The sequence below is a fragment of the Cetorhinus maximus genome, chromosome 30, assembly GCF_964194155.1.
Source record: "Cetorhinus maximus chromosome 30, sCetMax3.hap1.1, whole genome shotgun sequence".
NCBI lineage: Eukaryota > Metazoa > Chordata > Chondrichthyes > Lamniformes > Cetorhinidae > Cetorhinus > Cetorhinus maximus.
The window spans coordinates 6396942-6419047 of record NC_135908.1 but is presented as its reverse complement, the minus strand read 5'-3'; the positions used below and the strand labels follow the sequence as shown (position 1 = coordinate 6419047).

At 51.3% G+C, this 22106-nt stretch overlaps 2 protein-coding genes across 2 annotated transcripts in view; one reads left to right on the top strand and one right to left on the bottom strand.

Annotated features, from left to right (window-relative positions):
* Positions 1 to 382: 382 nt before the first annotated feature.
* Positions 383 to 9137, bottom strand: pgpep1l (pyroglutamyl-peptidase I like). Its single transcript, XM_078532217.1, has 6 exons — positions 9112 to 9137; positions 8309 to 8391; positions 7331 to 7383; positions 4422 to 4538; positions 3451 to 3677; positions 383 to 1917 (listed from the first exon to the last, which is right to left on the bottom strand). Exons 1-6 carry the CDS (start codon positions 9135 to 9137, stop codon positions 1749 to 1751), a joined length of 675 nt encoding a protein of 224 aa, XP_078388343.1. The 3' UTR covers positions 383 to 1748.
* Positions 9138 to 9209: 72 nt separating this feature from the next.
* fam169b (family with sequence similarity 169 member B) overlaps positions 9210 to 22106 on the top strand; it is a 28904-nt gene continuing 16007 nt past the window's right edge. Inside the window, exons 1-2 of the mRNA XM_078532382.1 lie at positions 9210 to 9253; positions 16366 to 16502. Of these exons, the coding sequence (XP_078388508.1) occupies positions 16368 to 16502 (135 nt within the window). The 5' untranslated portion in view covers positions 9210 to 9253; positions 16366 to 16367. The remainder of the gene's footprint in view (positions 9254 to 16365; positions 16503 to 22106) is intronic.

Genomic DNA, 22106 nt, shown 5'->3' with positions numbered 1-22106 from the left:
TCTTTTTTTTTTGCACCTTCCTACGATTGTTGCTGCAATTGCACAGAATGTTGGTGAGACTGAAAGCCTCTCAGTGGGGATGACCAATGGGGACTTGTTCACCCCATTGGGGTGGACAGAGTCGATCCTGGGGAGGATGTACCCCCGCGGCTGGAGAATCTAGAATTAGAAGTTTGTACACCAGCTCCATTAACTCGAGGTCATCCAGCTGAACGCAGACCAGAGATCGAACCTCAAACCCACTCAAACTCCAGCTCAGCTACACCAGGCACCATCAGAGGGAGCTCTATATCCACAGCTCAAAAGGAATGTGGTTAACATGTTGATGCTATACTTTAGTATTAAATGGTAAAACCTTTCAATCTTCCCACGAGCTAAGCAATTCCTTTTTGGCATCGTTTTATTGCAATCTGAATGTTACAAGTTAGAAGAGAGAGAGAGAGTATTCAGAGCAAAGTTCAGCACTTCAAATATAAACAGCAAACTGCACGCAGAGTTATCAGTACCCTTTGTTCCAGATATTTAAGGCATGTTTGTTATCCCACAAAGTCACAACCAACACAAAGTTTGTACAGTTTGGTGCACAAAACAGGATGACTCATTTAACTGTTGGTAACACACGCTCCTCCATATCAGGAAGACCTGGGTTCAAGCCCTACTCCAGACACTTGAGCACATAACCCAGGCTGATGCACCCAGTGCAGTGCAATGTTGAGGGTGGGAGGCGCCATCTTTTCGGAGGGGAGACATTAAACCAAAGCCGCCCTCTTCACCCCCAAGGTGGATATAAGCAATCCCATGGTACTATTTCTGAGAAGGGTTAGGAGAGTTCTCCCCGGTGTCTTGGTGAATCAATATTTACCCCTTGACCAACATTGCTCAAACGAAAACTGCTTAGCTGACTATTATAGAGTCATAGAAAGTTTATGGCACAGAAAGGGGCCATTTGGCCCATTGTGTCTGTGCCAGCTGGAAAATGAGCCACCCAGCCTAATCCCGCTTTCCAGCATTTGGTCAGTAGCCCTGCAGGTTATGGCATTTGAGGTGCACACCCAGACACCTTTTTAAATGAGTTGAGGGTTCCTGACTCTATTACCCTTTCAGGCAGTGAGTTCCAGACCCCCACCACCCTCTGGGTAGAAAAAGTTTTTCCTCATCTCCCCTCTAACCTTTCTACCAATCGATTTAAATCTATCCCCCCTAGTCACTGACTTCTCTGTTAGAGTAAATAGGCCTTTATCACATTGCTGTTTCTGGGATCTTGCTGTGCATCAATTGACTGTCACGTTTCCTACATTATAAGTATCTACACTTAAAAAAAAAAGTACTAATTGGCCCTAAAGCACTTTGGGGTGGTCTGTGGTTGTGATGGCGCTGCAGAAATGAAGTGTATTTCTATATTGCGCTGTGTTGAAACACCGTATGAAGGACTTGGGGACGATCCATTGAGTTTGATGCAATTCCGGAAAATCCTGCTTTGAGTGATGGAAACTGGAACTTCTGTAAACTTCTGAACAGCTTTATTTTTTAAATGAGATCGAAGAGGGACAGGAGGCTTGGAGGCATCTAGCTTGGGAGTTAAGTCACATAAGGAAGGCGCAACTCAGGAAGCAGTCCTGAGAAGATTGAGGTCATGCGAGAGTAGGGAGAGTGCGATGAGTCTTGTCCTCTACGTGGTAAGGGTGGAGGAAGTGTGCTTGGCCAATGATTCACCGTCCCTTCTCCAAGCACCTTAACGAAAACTGTTCTCAATGGCGTGCTGTCTTCAGTTGTCCCAGCATTTCTTGGACAATTGGCTGGAGGAACTTCCCAATACTCTCGGCTGTAAGTCCGTCACTCAGCTGAGGGATATGAATGAAGGCGGCTTTCCTGTTGCCATGGTGCAGTGAAAGGTAATAAGCATATTCGCAAAGATACCTGAGGAAATGTTATTAAGGTCAGTTGAAGACAATCAGGTAAACATTTTGAAGTAACTCAATATTTGCAGCTTCCCTGTTGCTGGGTGCGTGTATTGCAGTCAGTACCTTAGGTTGTATTAATCTGGGCTCCTGGGAACTTGTTTCTGGGTTCGCTAGGATTACTGGTAGTTAAATGACAGAATGCGGGTCTGTGTTTGTGATTCCCCCACACGGTGACGGGACGTGGGTCTGTGTCTGCGATTCCCCCACACGGTGACGGGACGCGGGTCTGTGTTTGTGATTCCCCCACACGGTGACGGGACGCAGGTCTGTGTCTGCGATTCCCCCACACAGTGACGGGATGCGGGTCTGTGTTTGTGATTCCCCCACATGGTGACGGGATGCGGGTCTGTTTTTGTGATTCCCCCACACGGTGACGGGACGCAGGTCTGTGTCTGCAATTCCCCCACACGGTGACGGGACGCGGGTCTGTGTTTGTGATTCCCCCACACGGTGACGGGACGCGGGTCTGTGTTTGTGATTCCCCCACACGGTGACGGGACGCGGGTCTGTGTTTGTGATTCCCCCACACGGTGACGGGACGTGGGTCTGTGTTTGTGATTCCCCCACACGGTGACGGGACGCGGGTCTGTGTTTGTGATTCCCCCACACGGTGACGGGACGCGGGTCTGTGTTTGTGATTCCCCCACATGGTGACAGGACACGGGTCTGTGAATCCCCCACACGGTGACGGGACGCGGGTCTGTGTCTGCGATTTCCCCACACGGTGACGGGACGCGGGTCTGTGTCTGTGATTCCCCCACACGGTGACGGGACGTGGGTCTGCGATTCTCCCACACGGTGACGGGACGCGGGTCTGTGATTCCCCCACACGGTGACGGGACGTGGGTCTGTGTTTGTGATTCCCCCACACGGTGACGGGACGCGGGTCTGTGTCTGCGATTCCCCCACACGGTGACAGGACGCGGGTCTGTGTCTGCGATTCCCCCACACGGTGACAGGACGCGGGTCTGTGTCTGCGATTCCCCCACACGGTGACGGGACGCGGGTCTGTGTCTGCGATTCCCCCACACGGTGACGGGACGCGGGTCTGTGTCTGCGATTCCCCCACACGGTGACGGGACGCGGGTCTGTGTCTGCGATTCCCCCACACGGTGATGGGATGTTGGTCTGCTGTAGTAATTAGCTACCAAGTGGAAACTTGGGTCTGTCCAGTAGGGAGCTACCTATCGATGTATTTTAATGGGTCCCTTTCACTTGTATAAAACAGGGGAAGGTGATGGGCCCACACTGGTTCCCACTCAGCCCAAGTCTTAGAGAGCCATGCATGAGAAAGCTGGGGTATAGAGTAAAATGAAGATTACTGACTAAATATGCTCCAGTGAGAGTCCGTGTCTTCAGGTGGGGAGTGGGAGAGAGTGATGCATTCTTGTTCTAAAATCCATTACCTGCTTATTTGCAAACTTGATTTAATTGCTGCACTTGAAAGGTTGTAAGGAATTGGTGAATTTCTTTAGTCCTGTTTTTTTACCTCCCTGTAGGCCTTGAATAAATGATTCCAATATCCATCCCCGATAATTTTTTACAGATGGCTTGCATGTTGATGAGTGACTCGATCTTCTCTGGACCTCCTTCTACACAGCAGTGTCCTGCTGGACATAAACCACAGACATCACGATCTGTGTATCCGTGATTCTTGGCGAGCTGTTCAAGAATAATCACCTTCGATGCAGTTGCTACTCCAATGTGGACGGCCAGCTTAATAAAATATAAAGTACAGAACTTGATCAGCTAAAGGCTCAAGTGGTGCAACGTTTAGCCGTTGAAAGTAAAGTTGGATCTTGAATGCTTCACCGAGTTTCTACCCTCTTCTGCTCACTCTGGCTCTCATTGTGGGGGCAGATCCCACAGGCACCATATGCCCTCTGGTATCTTGCCCTTGTTCCTGAGAGTCTAAGCAGTGAATATCAGTACAATCTCACTCTGGCAGTATCACCGCCCAGCATCTGCTGTTTATGCGCACGCGCACACATGTTCACAAGCATGTACTCACATGCTTTCGCAAACATGCTCACAGACAACACGCCAACACAAACAGATGCTTGAGTGTTGCTGAAAAATGAGACATGCTGTCAAAGCTCCACATCTGGCACTTATCAGGACGGATTTTGCAAAAATACCAAACCCTAAAGGGAACAACAATTTATACTGCATGAGAGGAGAGGGATGATTGGTTGGCAAGTTGATTGGTAGAGGCAAACAGACGCGCGCGCGCACACACATATGCACAGAAACATGCATGTGCACTCTCCCTGGCAGAGGCATCCCTGGAAACCTGATCAGGACTGGGATCTCGGACTCTCGCTCCTGCGCAATTCCGCTTCAGTTACAAAGTAAGCAAGAAGCAAGTCAGCCAGCACCTGTCCAGAGTAACTCGTGTGGGCCAGTGACTGCTGGGTGGGCCAGTGCCAGTGGAATCCACCAGAGAAGCATTAAAGAAACCTGTGGTTGTTGTGATTCCCACATCCTGGTCAACAGCTCCCGGGTTCGGTGATAGTGAACAGGCAGCTCCACGATTTCCAGTCGGACATTCTCCCCCAGGCCTAATTTCTTCAGCTCCTGGAGAAATTTGAATTATAAAAAGTTATTAACAATATGTAGAATTGTTACTAATGTCCATAATCACACCTGGAATACCGTGTGCAGTCTTGGCCTCCGTACTGAAGGAAAGATGTTGGAGACAGTACAGCGAACGTTCACTAAATTCATCCCTGCGGGCATCCTGCCATATGAGGGGCTGAGTAAATTGGGTTTGTGTTCTCCGGAGTTTAAGAGAACGAGAGGCTGAAGGGGTTTGACAGGGTGGACGCTGAGAGATTGTTCCCGCTGGCCGGGGGAATCTAAAAACACGGGGGCCCAGTCTCAGGATAAGGGGCCGATCGTTTAGGACTGAGATGAGGGGAAATTACTTCACTCAAAAGGGTTGTGAACCTTTGGAATTCTCTACCCCAGAGGGTTGTGGATGCTCCATCGCTGAATACATCCAAGGCTGGATAGACGGATTTTTGTTGTCTCAGGGAATTAAGGGATATGGGGAGCGGGTGGGAAAATGGAGTTGAAGCCCAAGACGTATTGGATGGTGGAGCAGGTTCAATGGGCCGAATGGCCTACTCCTGCCCCTTTTTGTGTTGTTGGTTTCTTTTGTCTTTACCTCCTCCGCTGAAGGGGCCGACCTGAGCTGTGATATAACCCGTTGTTACTGGCAACTCTTCACTGTCCCCACTGACCATGAGAGTCCTACCCAGTCCTGGTACTCACCCAGGGAGCTGAGGCAGCCAATGGTGGTGGACCCCACTGCTGGTCTCTACTCTCGAGGGTCTAGGGGGAAGGTAATATCAGCAAAGACTGAATGCTCCTGATTTCCCCCCCACCCCCCTCCAGTGCCCTGGTGGAGGGCGCAGCGGGGACATAGACATTGGCCGGGATTTTCCCGCCCTGTCATGAGTGAGACTCCCCCACCCCCGCGGGCGAGGTGGCCTCCCCCAACCAGAAGCCCGTTGACTTGTGGTGGGACCGGAAGATCCCGGTGGCGCGGGGGTGGTGCGGGGGTGGGGGGGGTTGTGGAAAAATCCCACCCACTGAGTGAAAAGATGCCCTCATGGACAGTCACTGTTGGTGGCTAACACAGGAAAAGAAGTTCACTTGAACGAGATATCAGTGGGCAACAAGACCCTTGAATAAAGGAGAGGAGAAAGTAACTTCAGGAGAGAGCTACATTTATTGGATAGTTTCTTTTAAATTCTTTCATGGGATGTGGGCGTCGCTGTCAAGACTAGAATTTGTTGCCCGTCCCTAATTGCCCTTGAACTGAGCAGCTTAGTTAAAGAGTCTGGAGTCATACAGACCTCCCCTCTAAGAGGGAGGGGAGCATTAATGAACTATATGAGTTTTTGCGCCAATCAATAATTACCAAGGCTGGCTTCAGATTTATTAACTGAATTCAAATTCCATCAACTGCCATGGTGGGATTTAACCCCTTTGCCCCGGCGCATTAACCTGGGATTCTGAATTTACCAGTTCAGTGACATTACCATTACGCCATCCCCTTTAACATGGCCAGGGAGGGAGTTTGACATTGTTGATCTTCGGAAGAAGGTGAGTCATAATGGCAAAGCATTAATTGCAAAGCCATCTAATCTTATTGTCAAAACAAAATCAGCAGCTAAAGGGTTCGGAAGGATTGTGACCCCGGGCGTCATCTCTTAAACAGAATTCTTTCAATTTACCCTGACAGCAGCAACATCAATTAGACCTGTTGGTTCAAGTTCCTAAACCAAAAAGACATAACAATACCTGAAGCTGTGAGTGGCGGGAGTATACAGCAGGTCCCGTCTGCTCAAACGAAACCCTATCAGTCTCCAACTGTGAAAAATGACTGTGCAGCTGAGCTCGAGATTTTAAAAAATCTGCTTTAAAGTGAGTCACAAATACTTTCTCTCTCTCTCTCACTCACACACACACACACACGCACAAATAACACAGAAACTGGCCTTCACAGTGCAAATAAGCTGAACCTTCATGGTTTCCTGAGATTATATACACTGGATTCCTTTCAGAGGTAAATAGAGAGGATCAATGACACACAGGTTAGATGGGAGGGCTTGGAAAACCAAATACCGAAGTGAATGAGACTTCTGCCTGAATCAGCTATATCTCACTGGCCAGTACTCTTCACTGAGCCAGCAAACTGTGGGTTTCTTTAGCCAGAGAGTGGTGAATCTATGGAATTCATTGCCACAGAAGGCTGTGGAGGCCAGGTCATTGAGAGTATTTAAGACTGAGATAGATAGGTTCTTGATTGGTAAGGGGAATCAAAGGTTACGGGGAGAAGGCGGGAGAATGGGGTTGAGAAACTTATCAGCCATGATTGAATGGCGGAGCAGACTCGATGGGCCGAATGGCCTAATTTCTGCTCCCATGTCTTATGGTCTTATGGTTTAAGTCCCCACTCCAGGCAATTGAGAACAAAATCCAAGCTGACACTCCCAGTGCAGTACAGAGGGAATGCTGCACAGTCAGAGGTGCAGTGGTTGAAGTTAAGCCAAGACCCTATCTGCCCCTATCTGACATAAAAGGTCCCTTACTATCAATAGAAGAGCAGGATGTTTCTCCCCACTGTCCTGGCTAAAATGTATCCCTCAAACATCACTAACCACTTTGCCGAGAGTGCTCCTGGAAGGGCCAGACAGCACTTCTGACAGTGCAGCACTCCCTCAGTCCTTCACTGGAGTGTCAGCCCAGATTTAGTGGTCAGCCTTGAGCACACAACCTTCTGCCTTTGAGCCACTTCTGACACCACCGAGCTATCAGAGAACCGAACGTAAATGAAACTCTAGCATTGGTCTCAATACCTGAACTGCAGCCCAGCTTGGGTTAGTGATGTACTGTCTGAATGGACCAAAACCTGGTAAGTGAATGGAAAGGCAAGTCTTTGAAAACAGACAAGATAAATGTCAATAGCTTTAATATAGTCTCGGATCCTACATGAATGGGTCCAAGTTAGGAAAAATAAAGCAAATTTAATCTAATCCCTTGACCCACAGGGTGGTGAATATTTGCAAATGGTTGAAGAGGACAGGATGTGGGGTGAGTATTTCACTTGGATATAGGGTGACCTGCCAATAGTGTCCCCAGATCGCGGAAAAATGGTAAATGCCTCCCTGCCAGATCATGGTGAACAGGCTAAATCACTAAAAGTGATTTTTGTAAGAGGCAAATTTATACGGAGAAGGAAGATCAAGCAGCAGATATGAAGAATACCCTTAATTCATACACAAAACTAACGTTATTCAGTGCAGAACACCTTTCGATCATTGTGAAGTTTTATCCTTCTGCCTGATTTGGAATTGTGACTCAATCCAATGAATAAAAACTTCATTGTGAATCTTCATCAGCCTTTGGATGGAGGAATGTCAACCCAGCCAGAATCTAAATGCCCCTCTCCCCGTTACTGATTCTAACCAACTCTCACACCTCAGGAGCAAAGCAAACCGGGCATCGTGGGCACCTGCGCTGCCAATAGGTGGGCAAGGGTTCCTACTCCTGATCCAACGAAGACCTGCTGGATAGACGTTGGGCAAGGACATGAATTGGGCTGGGCTCTGATGCCCTTTGTGGTTGGACATCTTGCCAAGGCCGGCAGGTGAAGGATGACTGATCCTGCGGAGTACAAAAGGGCGGAAGGAGGCCACTTCCTGATGGGGGGGTTGGTGAGGAGGGCAGAACATGAGGAGTGGTGGGAATATAAGGAACCAACTCTCGGGATGGAACGAGTGCACACAGCAAATGTAATGACAGAAAGGCTGCTCAGAATGTAGAAACAGAGATACCAGTAAGCAGCACGAGCTGAGAGTCGGGGTCCACGATGGAATCTTGGCTGGGCTGGTGGTCCCCTTCCGTGTTCTGCAGAGATCTAAATAAGAAAAAAGGGAAGACTTGCGTTTATCCATCCTCTTTCACAACTTCCAGGGCACGCCCACAAAGCACCTTCCAGCCAATGAAGCGCTTTCTGGAGTGCAGCCACTCGGTGTGAACGAAGGAAACGCAGCACCCAGCGTGTGCACAGCAAGATCCCACGGACACAACGTGATAATGACCAGGTTATCTGTTTCGGTGAACACTGGTGGAGGAATAGATATTGTCCAGGACAGTGGGGAAAAACGCTGTTTGAAACAGAGGCTATGGGATCGTTTATGACCCCCGAGAAGGCAGACAGGGCCTCGGTTTAATGCCTCGTGCAAAAAGACGGCACCGCTGACAGTGCAGCACTCCCTCAGCACTGCACCGGGAGGGTTGGTCTGAATTTAGCGCTGGGACTTGAACCCACAAGTTTCCAAGTCAGAGTTGCAAATAATAAGACAGTTCGGCCAAACAGTTCTTTGCTGGAGCCTCCTCCCAACCTACTTCATCATATCCTTCTATTCCTCTCTCCCTCGTGTGTTTATCCACTTCCCCTTAAATGCATCGACACAATTCGCCCCAACTGCTCTGTGAGGTAGCAAATTCTCATTGTCTCCACATGAGAACCTCCCTTACCTCCCCAGCACCCCCAACACCCCAACTCCCGGCCCCCAAACTGGGGATTTGCCATGTTTTGTAAATATTCCCAGGCCACTCCCTTGCCCCGAATTACCCCAGCCCGACCGTTCGAAACTCCATGCTTGAGATTTTTCCCAACCAGTGACCCACCTTTCGATCACCACGGAGGGACGGAGGCGGAGCCAGAGCAGGAAGTGGCGGAGAAACGGAGGGCGGTCCAGCTCAGACCGAGCAAGGTAAGAGGTTCGTCCCCTGCAGCCCTGTCACCAGCGTGTCAACAAAGACACTCGCTGTCTTGAGTCATGGCGGGGGGTGGGGGGGAGAAAATTAAACCCCCTCAAGGAGCGTGACTTCTGCTACTTCAAAATCAGAGACAAGATTTAAACAGAAATACCAGGAGTGAAAGCTTCCAATTGTGTAAACAAAAACCTGGCACTGCCCGAAGCTGCTGACTTTACTGAGTGACAGCAGCTCCTAATATTAGACTCTGCTCATCGTTGCTCTATAGGCCTTTTCGGTTTCATATCGAAGGGAATTTTGATTTTATTCTTCCGACGGGATGTGGGCGTCGCTGGCAAGGCCGGCATTTGTTGCCCATCCCTAATTGCCCCTCGAACCGAGTGGGCTTGTGAGGCCATGTCAGGGGGCAGTTAAGAGTCAACCACATCGCTGTGGGTCTGGAGTCACATGTAGACCAGACCGGGTAAGGACGGCTGATTTCCCTCCCGACAGGGGCGTTAGTGAACCAGGTGGGTTTTTACAACGGTCGATGATTGTTGCCATGGTCACCAAGGCTTTATAATTCCAGATTCATTAACTGAGTTTAAACTCCACCAGTTGCCGTGCTGGGATTTGAACCCATGACACCCAGAGCATTCGCCTGGAACTCGGTTCAGTGACACTATTTACCCACAAAGGTTCGGTGGCCTGTGTATTTCCAGCTCTGTGACTTTTCAGCTCAGTTACTCTGCAACTCCCGTCCCAACCACCCCACCCCGGTCCCAGTCTGAACAGTGGCACAGAGTAAATACCCCTGCTCTCGGACACCGTGATTTCAGAGCGCTGCACTGTCAGAGGGTCAGTACTGAGGGAGTGCTGCACTGTCGGAGGGTCAGTACTGAGGGAGTGCTGCACTGTCAGAGGGGCAGTACTGAGGGAGTGCTGCACTGTCAGAGGGTCAGTACTGAGGGAGTGCTGCACTGTCAGAGAATCAGTACTGAGGGAGTGCTGCACTGTCGGAGCGTGAGTACTGAGGGAGTGCTGCATTGTTGGAGGGTGAGTGCTGAGGGAGTGCCGCACTGTCGGAGGGTCAGTACTGAGGGAGTGCTGCACTGTCGGAAGGTCAGTACTGAGGGTGCGCCACACTGTCGGAGGGTGAGTACTGAGGGAGCGCCGCACTGTCGGAGGATCAGTACTGAGGGAGCACCGCACTGTCGGAGGGTTAGTACTGAGGGAGCGCTGCACTGTTGGAAGGTCAGTACTGAGGGAGTACTGCACTGTCGGAGGGTCAGTACTGAGGGAGCGCTGCACTGTCCAAGAGTCAGTACTGAGGGAGCGCCGCACTGTTGGAGGGTCAGTACTGAGGGAGTACTGCACTGTCGGAGGGTCAGTACTAAGGGAGCGCCGCACTGTCGGAGGGTCAGTACTGAGGGAGAGCTGCACTGTCAGAGGGTCAGTACTAAGGGAGCGCCGCACTGTCGGAGGGTCAGTACTGAGGGAGCGCTGCACTGTCGGAGGGTCAGTACTGAGGGAGTACTGCACTGTCGGAGGGACAGTACTGAGGGAGTGTTGCATTGTCTGAGGGTCAGTACTGAAGGAGCGCCGCACTGTCAGAGGGTCAGTACTGAGGGAGTGCCACACTGTCGGAGGGTCAGTACTGAGGGAGCACCGCACTGTCGGAGAGTCAGTACTGAGGGAGCGCTGCACTGTTGGAAGGTCAGTACTGAGTGAGTACTGCACTGTCGGAGGGTGAGTACTGAGGGAGTGCTGCACTGTCGGTAGGTCAGTACTGAGGGAGTACTGCACTGTCGGAGGGTGAGTACTGAGGGAGCGCCGCACTGTCGGAGTGTGAGTACTGAGGGAGCACCGCACTGTCGGAGGGTGAGTACTGAGAGAGCACTGCACTGTCGGAGGGTCAGTACTGAGGGACTGCCGCTCTGTCGCAGGATCAGTACTGAGGGAGCGCCGCACTGTCAGAGAATCAGTACTGAGGGAGTGCTGCACTGTCGGAGCGTGAGTACTGAGGGAGTGCTGCACTGTTGGAGGGTGAGTGCTGAGGGAGCGCCGCACTGTTGGAGGGTCAGTACTGAGGGAGTGCTGCACTGTCGGAAGGTCAGTACTGAGGGAGCGCCGCACTGTTGGAGGGTCAGTACTGAGGGAGTGCCGCACTGTCGGAGGATCAGTACTGAGGTAGTGCTGCACTGTCGGAGGGTCAGTACTGAGGGAGTGCTGCACTGTCGGAGGGTGAGTACTGAGGGAGCGCCGCACTGTCGGATGGTCAGTACTGAAGGAGTGCCACACTGTCAGAGGGTCAGTACTGAGGTAGTGCTGCACTGTCGGAGGGTCAGTACTGAGGGAGTGCTGCACTGTCGGAGGATCAGTACTGAGGGAATGCCGCACTGTCGGAGGGTCAGTACTGAGGGAGTGCTGCACTGTCGGAGGGTCAGTACTGAGGGAGTGCTGCACTGTCGGAGGATCAGTACTGAGGGAATGCCGCACTGTCGGAGGGTCAGTACTGAGGGAGTGCTGCACTGTCAGAGGGTCAGTACTGAGGGAGTGCTGCACTGTCGGAGGGTCAGTACTGAGGGAGTGCTGCACTGTCAGAGGGTCAGTACTGAGGGAGTGCTGCACTGTCGGAGGGTCAGTACTGAGGGAGTGCTGCACTGTCGGAGGGTCAGTACTGAGGGAGTGCTGCACTGTCGGAGATGCAGTTTATCTACTCCAGCTGGGTCAGCTGAGCCTGAGACCCTGAGGCCAGTTGTTTGGATGCAACTTTAAATTGAGGCTCGGTCAGCCTCTTTTAAAACCTTTAATGGAGGTTAAAGATCCCATACAACCAGTGGTAGAAGGACAGGGAAATTTTCCAGACATTCCTATTAAGATTCCTCCATTAATCAGCACCACCAAAACCCAGATACCTGTGTGGCCACTTCATTCATGCTTGAGGTATCTTGCTGTCAGTGAAATAACTGCTACAGTGACCCACAGTCAAGTAACTCACAGCACTGCCTGACTGTGGGAGAAGTGAGTGTGTCTGGACATTGAAGAAGACAGGATTAGATCGTGCTGTGAAGCCTTCTTCAGTTGAATAGTCCGTCTACACATTGCTGTCAAGATCCACACGTGACTATCAGCTACGAGGGTGAGCTGCTGGGGTCTGGTTAATGTCTGAGGAACAGGAGGCAACATGGCAGCAGAGCAGGTGGACACACACAATCTCATTTACCCTCCCCACCCACCCCAACAACTGCAGCAACTCCCCAGACCGGAACCACCAACAGCCACAAATCCACCTCCTACTAAACAGAGCGAGAGAGGGAGGGAGACCACAGCAGAGGGTGGTCTTCACAAAAATCACTCCTTAAAATTGTGAAAACTCCCTGCTCTGATTTCTTCATATCAAATAATGTAGAGCTCACCCCTGGACTGGACCACCCACCCTCACACCCCCTGTATTGGACCACCCACCCTCACCCCCTGTACAGGACCACCCACCCACACCCCCTGTACTGGACCACCCACCCTCACCCCCTGTACAGGACCACCCACCCTCACACCCCTTGTATTGGACCACCCACCCTCACCCCCTGTACAGGACCACCCACCCTCACCCCCTGTACAGGACCACCCACCCTCACCCCCTGTACTGGACCACCCACCCTCACCCCCTGTACAGGACCACCCACCCTCACCCCCTGTACAGGACCACCCACCCTCAACCCCTGTACTGGACCACCCACCCTCACCCCTGTACAGGACCACCCACCCTCACCCCCCTGGACTGGACTACCCACCCACCCTCACCCCCTGTACAGGACCACCCACTCCCCACACCCCCTGTACTGGACCACCCACCCACCCTCACCCCCTGTACTGGACCACCCACTCCCCACACCCCCTGTACTGGACCACCCACCCTCACACCCCCTGTACTGGACCACCCACCCTCACTCCCCCTGTACTGGACCACCCACCCTCACCCCCTGTATTGGACCACCCACCCTCACCACCCCCTGTACTGGACCACCCACCCTCACCCCCCCTGTACAGGACCACCCACCCTCACCCCCTGTACTGGATCACACACTCCCCACACCCCCTGTACTGGACCACCCACCCCTCACCCCCCCTCTGGACTGGACCACCCACCCTCACCCCCTCTGGACTGGACCACCCACGCCCCACACCCCCTGTACTGGACCACCCACCCTCACCCCCTCTGGACTGGACCACCCACCCTCACCCCCTCTGGACTGGACCACCCACGCCCCTCACCCCCTGTACAGGACCACCCACCCACACCCCCTGTACTGGACCACCCACCCTCACCCCCTGTACAGGACCACCCACCCTCACACCCCTTGTATTGGACCACCCACCCTCACCCCCTGTACAGGACCACCCACCCTCACCCCCTGTACAGGACCACCCACCCTCACCCCCTGTACAGGACCACCCACCCTCACCCCCTGTACTGGACCACCCACCCTCACCCCCTGTACAGGACCACCCACCCTCACCCCCTGTACAGGACCACCCACCCTCAACCCCTGTACTGGACCACCCACCCTCACCCCTGTACAGGACCACCCACCCTCACCCCCCTGGACTGGACTACCCACCCACCCTCACCCCCTGTACAGGACCACCCACTCCCCACACCCCCTGTACTGGACCACCCACCCACCCTCACCCCCTGTACTGGACCACCCACTCCCCACACCCCCTGTACTGGACCACCCACCCTCACACCCCCTGTACTGGACCACCCACCCTCACTCCCCCTGTACTGGACCACCCACCCTCACCCCCTGTATTGGACCACCCACCCTCACCACCCCCTGTACTGGACCACCCACCCTCACCCCCCCTGTACAGGACCACCCACCCTCACCCCCTGTACTGGATCACACACTCCCCACACCCCCTGTACTGGACCACCCACCCCTCACCCCCCCTCTGGACTGGACCACCCACCCTCACCCCCTCTGGACTGGACCACCCACGCCCCACACCCCCTGTACTGGACCACCCACCCTCACCCCCTCTGGACTGGACCACCCACCCTCACCCCCTCTGGACTGGACCACCCACCCCTTACCGCCCCCTGTACAGGACCACCCACCCTCACCCCACCTGTACTGGACCACCCACCCTCACCCCCTGTACTGGACCACCCACCCTCACCTCCTGTACTGGACCACCCACCCTCACCCCCTGTACTGGACCACCCACCCCTCACCGTCCCTTGTACTGGGCCACCCACCACTCTCTACCCCCCGGCCCCCCACTGGACCACCCAACCATCCCCCCAAACCCTCCCAACCAACCCCCACACAATCCCCAAATTCTACCCCTTCCCTCAAGCCTCTGTCCACTGGACCAGCCATATCGGAACTGGACTGACGATTACCATTCTCTTTCATTCATTCTCCGGATGTGGGCGTCGCTGGCTGGGTCAGCATTTATTGCCCATCCCTAATTGCCCCTTGAGAAGGTGGTGGTGAGCTGCCTTCTTGAACCGCTGCGGTCCATGTGGTGTAGGTACACCCACAGTGCTGTTAGGGAGGGAGTTCCAGGATTTTGACCCAGTGACAGTGAAGGAACGGCGATATATTTCCAAGTCAGGATGGTGAGTGACTTGGAGGGGAACTTGCAGGTGGTGGTGTTCCCATGTGTCTGCTGCCCTTGTCCTTCTAGATGGTAGTGGTTGTGGATTTGGAAGGTGTTGTCTAAGAAGCCTTGGTGAGTTGCTGCAGTGCATCTTGTAGATGGTACACACTGCTGCTACTGTCGGTGATGGAGGGAGTGAATGTTTGTGGATGTGGTGCCAATCAAGCGGGGCTGCTTTGTCCCAGATGGTGTCAAGCTTCTTGAGTGTTGTGGGAGCTGCACTCATCCAGACAAGTGGGGAGTATTCCATCACACTCCTGACTTGTGCCTTGTAGATGGTGGACAGGCTTTGGGGAGTCAGGGGGTGAGTTACTCACCGCAGGATTCCCAGCCTCTGACCTGCTCTTGTAGCCACAGTATTTATATGGCTAGTCCAGGCTGAGCACAGGCTTGTGTGCGATGGAATATCACCACAACGCCTGGTGTCCCAGACCTGCCATTAAAGAGACAGTTTTCATGTTTGTCAGGCATAATTCGAAATGCTCGTGAGTCAAGTTTACTAAGAAAAACATTCGAAAGAGTCCAGGATTTTTCACTCTTCCTCTTTTGCTACATCCAGTAATTACTTTATTATTATGATAGTGGATGGATACAGGAACATGTTGTATAATGGACATGGTACAGAGCGCTCTCCCTCCCTGGGATGTAGTTTCACCTGGGTGGGAGCGCTCGTTCCTCAGAGTCACAGGGTTTTCTACTCCAGCAGCGGACAGACATTCACCATGTCTCCAAAACATGTTCTGAAATACCATCAAAGACCAGCAACTTCTTTTATGCAGGAAAGCACAACCATCAGTTTGCGCACAGCAAGATCCCACAAACCAAACGCCAATTTGATCGATCTTCGTTGGCCTGGGTTGAAGGAGACACATTGACCAGGGCACTGGGAGATCTCACTGCTCTTCATCTGGTGGGGGGAGATGGTGGCGTAATGATAATGTCACCGGACTAATAAAGCAGAGGAATTAATAAACCTGGAATTGAAAACTAGTCTCAGTGATGGTGACCATGAAACTATCATTGGTGGTCGTAAAAACCCATCTGGTTCATTAATGCCCTTATGGGAAGGAAATCTGCCGTCCTTACCCGGTCTGGTCTACATGTGACTCCAGAGCCACAGCAATGTGGTTGACTCTTAACTGCCCCTCTGAAATGGCCAAGCAAGCAGTTCAAGGGCAATTAGGGATGGGCAACAAATGCTGGCCTTGCCAGTGATGCCCACGTCCTGTGAAAGAATACTTTTTTTAATAAGTGGTATCTTTCAGACCCGGTCTAGCCATCAGTACCTTGGTTTAAGGACGCACCTGAGAGATGGCATCTCTGACCATACAGCATTCCCCTGATGTTCCAGTCTCTGGAGCAAAGATTCCAATACACGGCCTTCTTACTGGGAGGTGAGAGTGTGACCTCGCGGCCAAGATGGCACTGATACTTTTTTAAATCATTGTCTTTTTAGCGATGAGCTACCCTGTGGATATCTTAACCAATGGAGATTGGGATACTTTAAAACAGTCGTCCGAGGCCTACCTATCAAGGCTTAGCAACAGAGACAAGGCAGTCACTGAGAGCTTTCGTCTAGCCAATGGAGAAAAGGTAAGCGACCTTCACTTTGATTGGCTGCAGCCACAGATCCTTTTCAGGGGGCCAGGGACCAATCAGAATTAACAGCTGCTGAAAAGCAGCACAGTTGTTTCAGAGAATGGTGGCACAGTCGATATGTTACAGAGCAGCAATCCTGCCGCTTGGACAAACAAACTAGAAATATAAGTTCAAATCCATGCAGCTGTAGAATTTAGGGTCATTAATTCAATCTGGAATTGAAAGCTAGTTTCAGTGATGGTGACTGTGAAACTACCATGGGTGGTTGTAAAAACCCATCTGGTTCACTAATACCCCTTTAGGGAAGGAAATCTGCCCGCCTTACCCGGTCTGGCCTACCTGTGACTCCAGACCCCACCGCAATGTGGTTGACTCTGAAATTGTCTAATCACTCCACTTGGTTGTATCCCTGAAGACGACTCACCACCACCTTCTCAAGGGCAATTAGGGGTGGGTAATAAATTCCAAACTTGCCACATGATTGAACATAAATAAATTCCACGGTGATTTTAATGAGGTTAAAGATCCCAAGGTTTATCGCAGGTGTTTACTCAGGCAAAATTTGACACTCCCATATAAGGGTATATTAGGGCACTTGAGGTAGTTTTTAAGGAGCGTCTTAAAGGAGGAGAGAGAGGCGGAGACGTTTAGGGAGGGAATTCCGGAGTTTAGGGCCCAGGCAGCTGATGGCACGGCCGCCAATGGTGGAGAGATGGAAGTCAGGGATCTGCAAGATTCCAGATTTGAGGACGGTAGGAATCTTGGAGGCTGTAGGGCTGGTGATGGTTACATGGTAAGACAAGTGGCGAGGCCAAGGAGAGATTTCAAAAAATGGTGACAACTTCACAAATCGAGGCATTGCTGGATCGGGAGCCAGGGGAGATCGACGAGCACAGGGGTGTTGGGGGAATGGAACTTGGTATAAGTTGAGGTTTACAGAGGGTAGAATGTGGGAGACCCGCCAAGAGAGCGGGGGAATAGTCGAATCCAGAAGTAATGAGGACACTGTGAGGGCTTCAGCAGTAGATGAGCTGAGGCAGGGACACAGGTGGGTGACAGCTGATCTTACTGAAGTCTTGGTGGTGCAATAGAACAGTCAAATGTGTCTTATGCTCATCAGAAATGGGATGTTTCTATGTGGTAGTTAATGTCGGTGTTTATTTTGTTTGTTGATCAGTTAAAGTGGGAATGATTGGTTTGTTGTTACTGAAAAAATTGTGCAGCAGATTTACTATTCCGCACGTCACAAAGAAACACATTGTTCACAAACACTCCCAGGACAGGTACAGCACGGGGTTAGATACAGAGTAAAGCTCCCTCTACACTGTCACCATCAAACACTCCCAGAACAGGTACAACAATGGGTTAGATACAAAAACACAGATTTACATTTCTATTGCGCCCTTTATGACCCCGGACATCCCAAAACACTTTACTATTGATGTTCTGCTACCCTTTCATGTTCCTCCCTGAATCGCCTGCCCTTTCCCCGCTAGTGACATTCGTTCTTGTTTTGTTGCTAACTCTCCTCGCCTACCATCACCGGAGTGCACAACCCTCACCACGTTAACACGAGGCACTCGGGTGGTGGGGGGAGAGGGGGTGTGGGTATGTGTGGGTATGAGCTGTGGTGTGTGTACCCCTCCAGCACCAGGCAGCCCCCTCAGCAGAGGAGGGCAGGTCATCGGCGAGGTGGAAAATCAATAATCGGGATTCAGTTTCACTGGTCCAATAGCAAATGTCAAAGATCCCGTTCGAAGGGAGAATTAGAGACTGTCTCCAGGGTTAGGATTGATGCTCCATTATCCTCTGCCAGACACCCATAAATTGTAAAGGAATATAATTGTAACTGTCTTTGAGAAATTGAGAAAGGGTCAGCAAAGGTGATCGAGGGCCACCTGGAATTTATGCAAAGGAAGAGGCTGGGAGGTGACCTGCTCCGGCTTTTTTTGGGGGGAGTGGGTGATGATAACTCCAGTGCACTGTTCCCTCTGGTGAATGTGTTAGGTCCCAGTGCGCACAAAAAAAATAAGCATATTAACTAAGAAGGATTTACACTTACATAGCGCCGTTCACATCCTCCTGATGCCCAACAGGCTTTTCAATGAGCCACTTTTTGAAGTGCAGTCAAATGTTGTAATGCAGGAAATGTAGCAGCCAATTTACACACAGCAAGCTCCCACAAACAGCAATGAAATAACTGAGCAATGAATGTGCTCTAGGGATGTTAGCTGAAGGATAAAATATTGATCAGGACCTCAGGTAAAACTTCAATCCTCTATTTTGAAATAATGCCATGGGATCTTTTACATCTACCCAAAAGAGTAGATAGGGCCTCATCCGACAGTGCTGCACTCCCACAGTACTGACCCTCTGACAGTGCAGCTCTCCCTCAGTACTGACCCTCTGACAGTGCAGCTCTCCCTCAGTACTGACCCTCTGACAGTGCAGCACTCCCTCAGTACTGACCCTCCGACAGTGCAGCTCTCCCTCAGTACTGACCCTCTGACAGTGCAGCACTCCCTCAGCACTGATTTCTGACAGTGCAGCACTCCCACAGTACTGACCCTCTGACAGTGCAGCTCTCCCTCAGTACTGACCCTCTGACAGTGCAGCTCTCCCTCAGTACTGACCCTCTGACAGTGCAGCACTCCCTCAGTACTGACCCTCTGACAATGCAGCATTCCCTCAGTACTGACCCTCTGACAGTGCAGCACTCCCTCAGTACTGACCCACTTACAGTGCAGCACTCCCTCAGTACTGACCCTCTGACAGTGCGGCACTCCCTCAGTACTGACCCTCCAGCAGTGCAGCACTCCCTCAGTACTGACCCTCCAGCAGTGCAGCACTCCCTCAGTACTGATCCTCTGACAGTGCTGCACTCCCTCAGTACTGACCCACTGACAGTGCAGCAATCCCTCAGCACTGACCCTCTGACAGTGCGGCACTCCCTCAGTACTGACCCACTGACAGTGCAGCAATCCCTCAGTACTGATCCTCTGACAGTGCTGCACTCCCTCAGTACTGACCCACTGACAGTGCAGCAATCCCTCAGTACTGACCCTCCGACAGTGCAGCAATCCCTCAGCACTGACCCTCTGACAGTGCGGCACTCCCTCCGTACTGACCCTCCAACAGTGCAGCAATCCCTCAGTACTGACCCTCTGACAGTGCAGCAATCCCTCAGTACTGACCCTCTGACAGTGCAGCACTCCCTCAGTACTGACCCTCCGGCAGTGCAGCACTCCCTCAGTACTGCCCCTCTGACAGTGCAGCACTCCCTCAGTACTGACCCTCCGGCAGTGCAGCGCTCCCTCAGTACTGACCCCCTGACAGTACAGTTCCCCCTCAGTACTGCCCCTCTGACAGTGCAGCAATCCCTCAGTACTGACCCTCTGACAGTGCAGCAATCCCTCAGTACTGACCCTCTGACAGTGCAGCACTCCCTCAGTACTGACCCTCCGGCAGTGCAGCGCTCCCTCAGTACTGCCCCTCTGACAGTGCAGCACTCCCTCAGTACTGCCCCTCTGACAGTGCAGTTCCCCCTCAGTACTGACCCACTGACAGTGCAGTGCTCCCTCAGTACTGACCCTCCGACAGTGCAGCACTCCCTCAGTACTGACCCTCCGACAGTGCAGCAATCCCTCAGTACTGACCCTCCGACAGTGCAGTGCTCCCTCAGTACTGACCCTCCGACAATGCAGCACTCCCTCAGTACTGCACTGGGTTTATACTGTATGTCTATAACCCACAACCCTCTGACTCAGCGGTGAGTGTTACTCACTGCAGCATGGCTGACAGCAGGGGAAGTGATTCACCCAGATAGTATGGAATGAGTGACTAAGGTAAGGAGGGAGTGTCTCGGAGTGAAGGGATGTGGTAAGTGGGGATTGTACAATGCGGACACTGCAATTGTAAGAAAGGATATTGGGAATGGTTCAGGGAAGGTTCACTCCACTGATTCCTGGGATGAAGAGGTTGTCTTATGAGGGAAGATTGAACAGGTTGTGTCGATAACCATTGGAGCTCAGAAAAAGATGTGATCTTATTGAAATGTATAAGATCCTGAGGGGACTTGATTGCGGGTAACCAACCTTTCGAATTTGCTGGGACTGTCCGTAATTAGCCTGTATATGGGTCATACCTACTTGGGATGCGTTTAGTCCTGGGATTCATCTGTGTCCTGGTAGCTTTTGCCTGTGGGTGAGTCGGCCTCAGGTTCTGGGGGGGTCGTCTGAGCTCGTGTCTGGGAGGATGTTGAGCCTTACAGTATCAGCAGCACCCCTCCATTACAGCTCTGTCACCCACCCACACCCTACCCCTACCCCCACCACCACCCCCCACCCTCCACCCCCTTACAGGCTCATCGCCAAGTCAAAATATTCCTCAAATATTCAATATTCAGCCAGGAAATGGTCGCCCTGCTTGACTGTGTAGATGCTCATGGGGAGTCTAGACCTTGAAAATAAGGGGTTGCCCATTTAAGAGACAGATGAGGAGGAATTTCTCCTCTCAGAGGGTCATTGGTGTTTGGAATTCTCTCCCCCAGAGAGCAGCGGAGGTCAGGCCACTGAATATATTCCAGCTTGAGTTAGATTTTTGATTGACAAGTGTCATGAAACTATCGTATTTTTTCAGAATATTATTGTGGGGCATTGTAAAGCAGGCTTACGTTTGTATGTTTGTGTGTGGATGGTCCTGCCTGTGTGGCCGATTTAATTAGAGTAGAGACAGATGGACGGCAAGGTTAAAATTATCAAAAGGGTTAGGTGTAAAAGGGCATCGGAAATGCTAATGAGTGAACTAGGGTTAAGTCTCAGTGGATAGGGTGTGAATGAAATTTGCATTTTAAGATAAGTGGAGAGGTGTTTGGTTTTCAAAGAGACATGGTGGGATGTTTACAACTAACAAGATAAGTAAGGCAGGTTATTACATTGATTTTCCCCAAAAGTGCTGAGTATAATGACAACATAAAAGATTTTTATTTTCTGGGAAAAGTAAATTCCAAAGACATATGGGAACAATGTGATTTACAGATTAAAGAGGGAAAAAGTATATGTAAAGAAGGATGAAAGGCTGCGTGGGGTGACTGTATAATATCTGAAAGGTACACTGTGTGAAACAGACTTGGGGAAAAGCCTCTAGCCACTTAGCAGGAGCCTGCTGTTCCAGTAACCAAAGTTGTGTTAAAAGCCTTTGGAATTCCACTGTCAAGTGGGTGCTTATGGTAACCTTGCTGGATTGTCTATATAAATTTAAAATCTATTTTGGACTGTTGCCTTAAAGGGGGTGTGGTGTTGGGAGTTCTGGTTAACTAGAAATTTTGGGAATTGTTATAATGTTAAGTACCCATGTAATTGTAATATTGTGTATGTGTTTTATTATTTTCTTTTGTTAATAAATGTTTTAATTTAATTTTTTAAATGTCTAAAGCTGTTAGTGGACTCATTACTTTTGAATTCAGTGCATAAATCTTTTTGTAATAAATACAAATTGTAAAACCCTTGTGATAGTGCGGCCAAGTTTCCCTTGTGGATTTGGCCTGCCTGGCAAATACCACCTGCCGTATCATAACACAAGGGAGTTGAGGGTTATGGG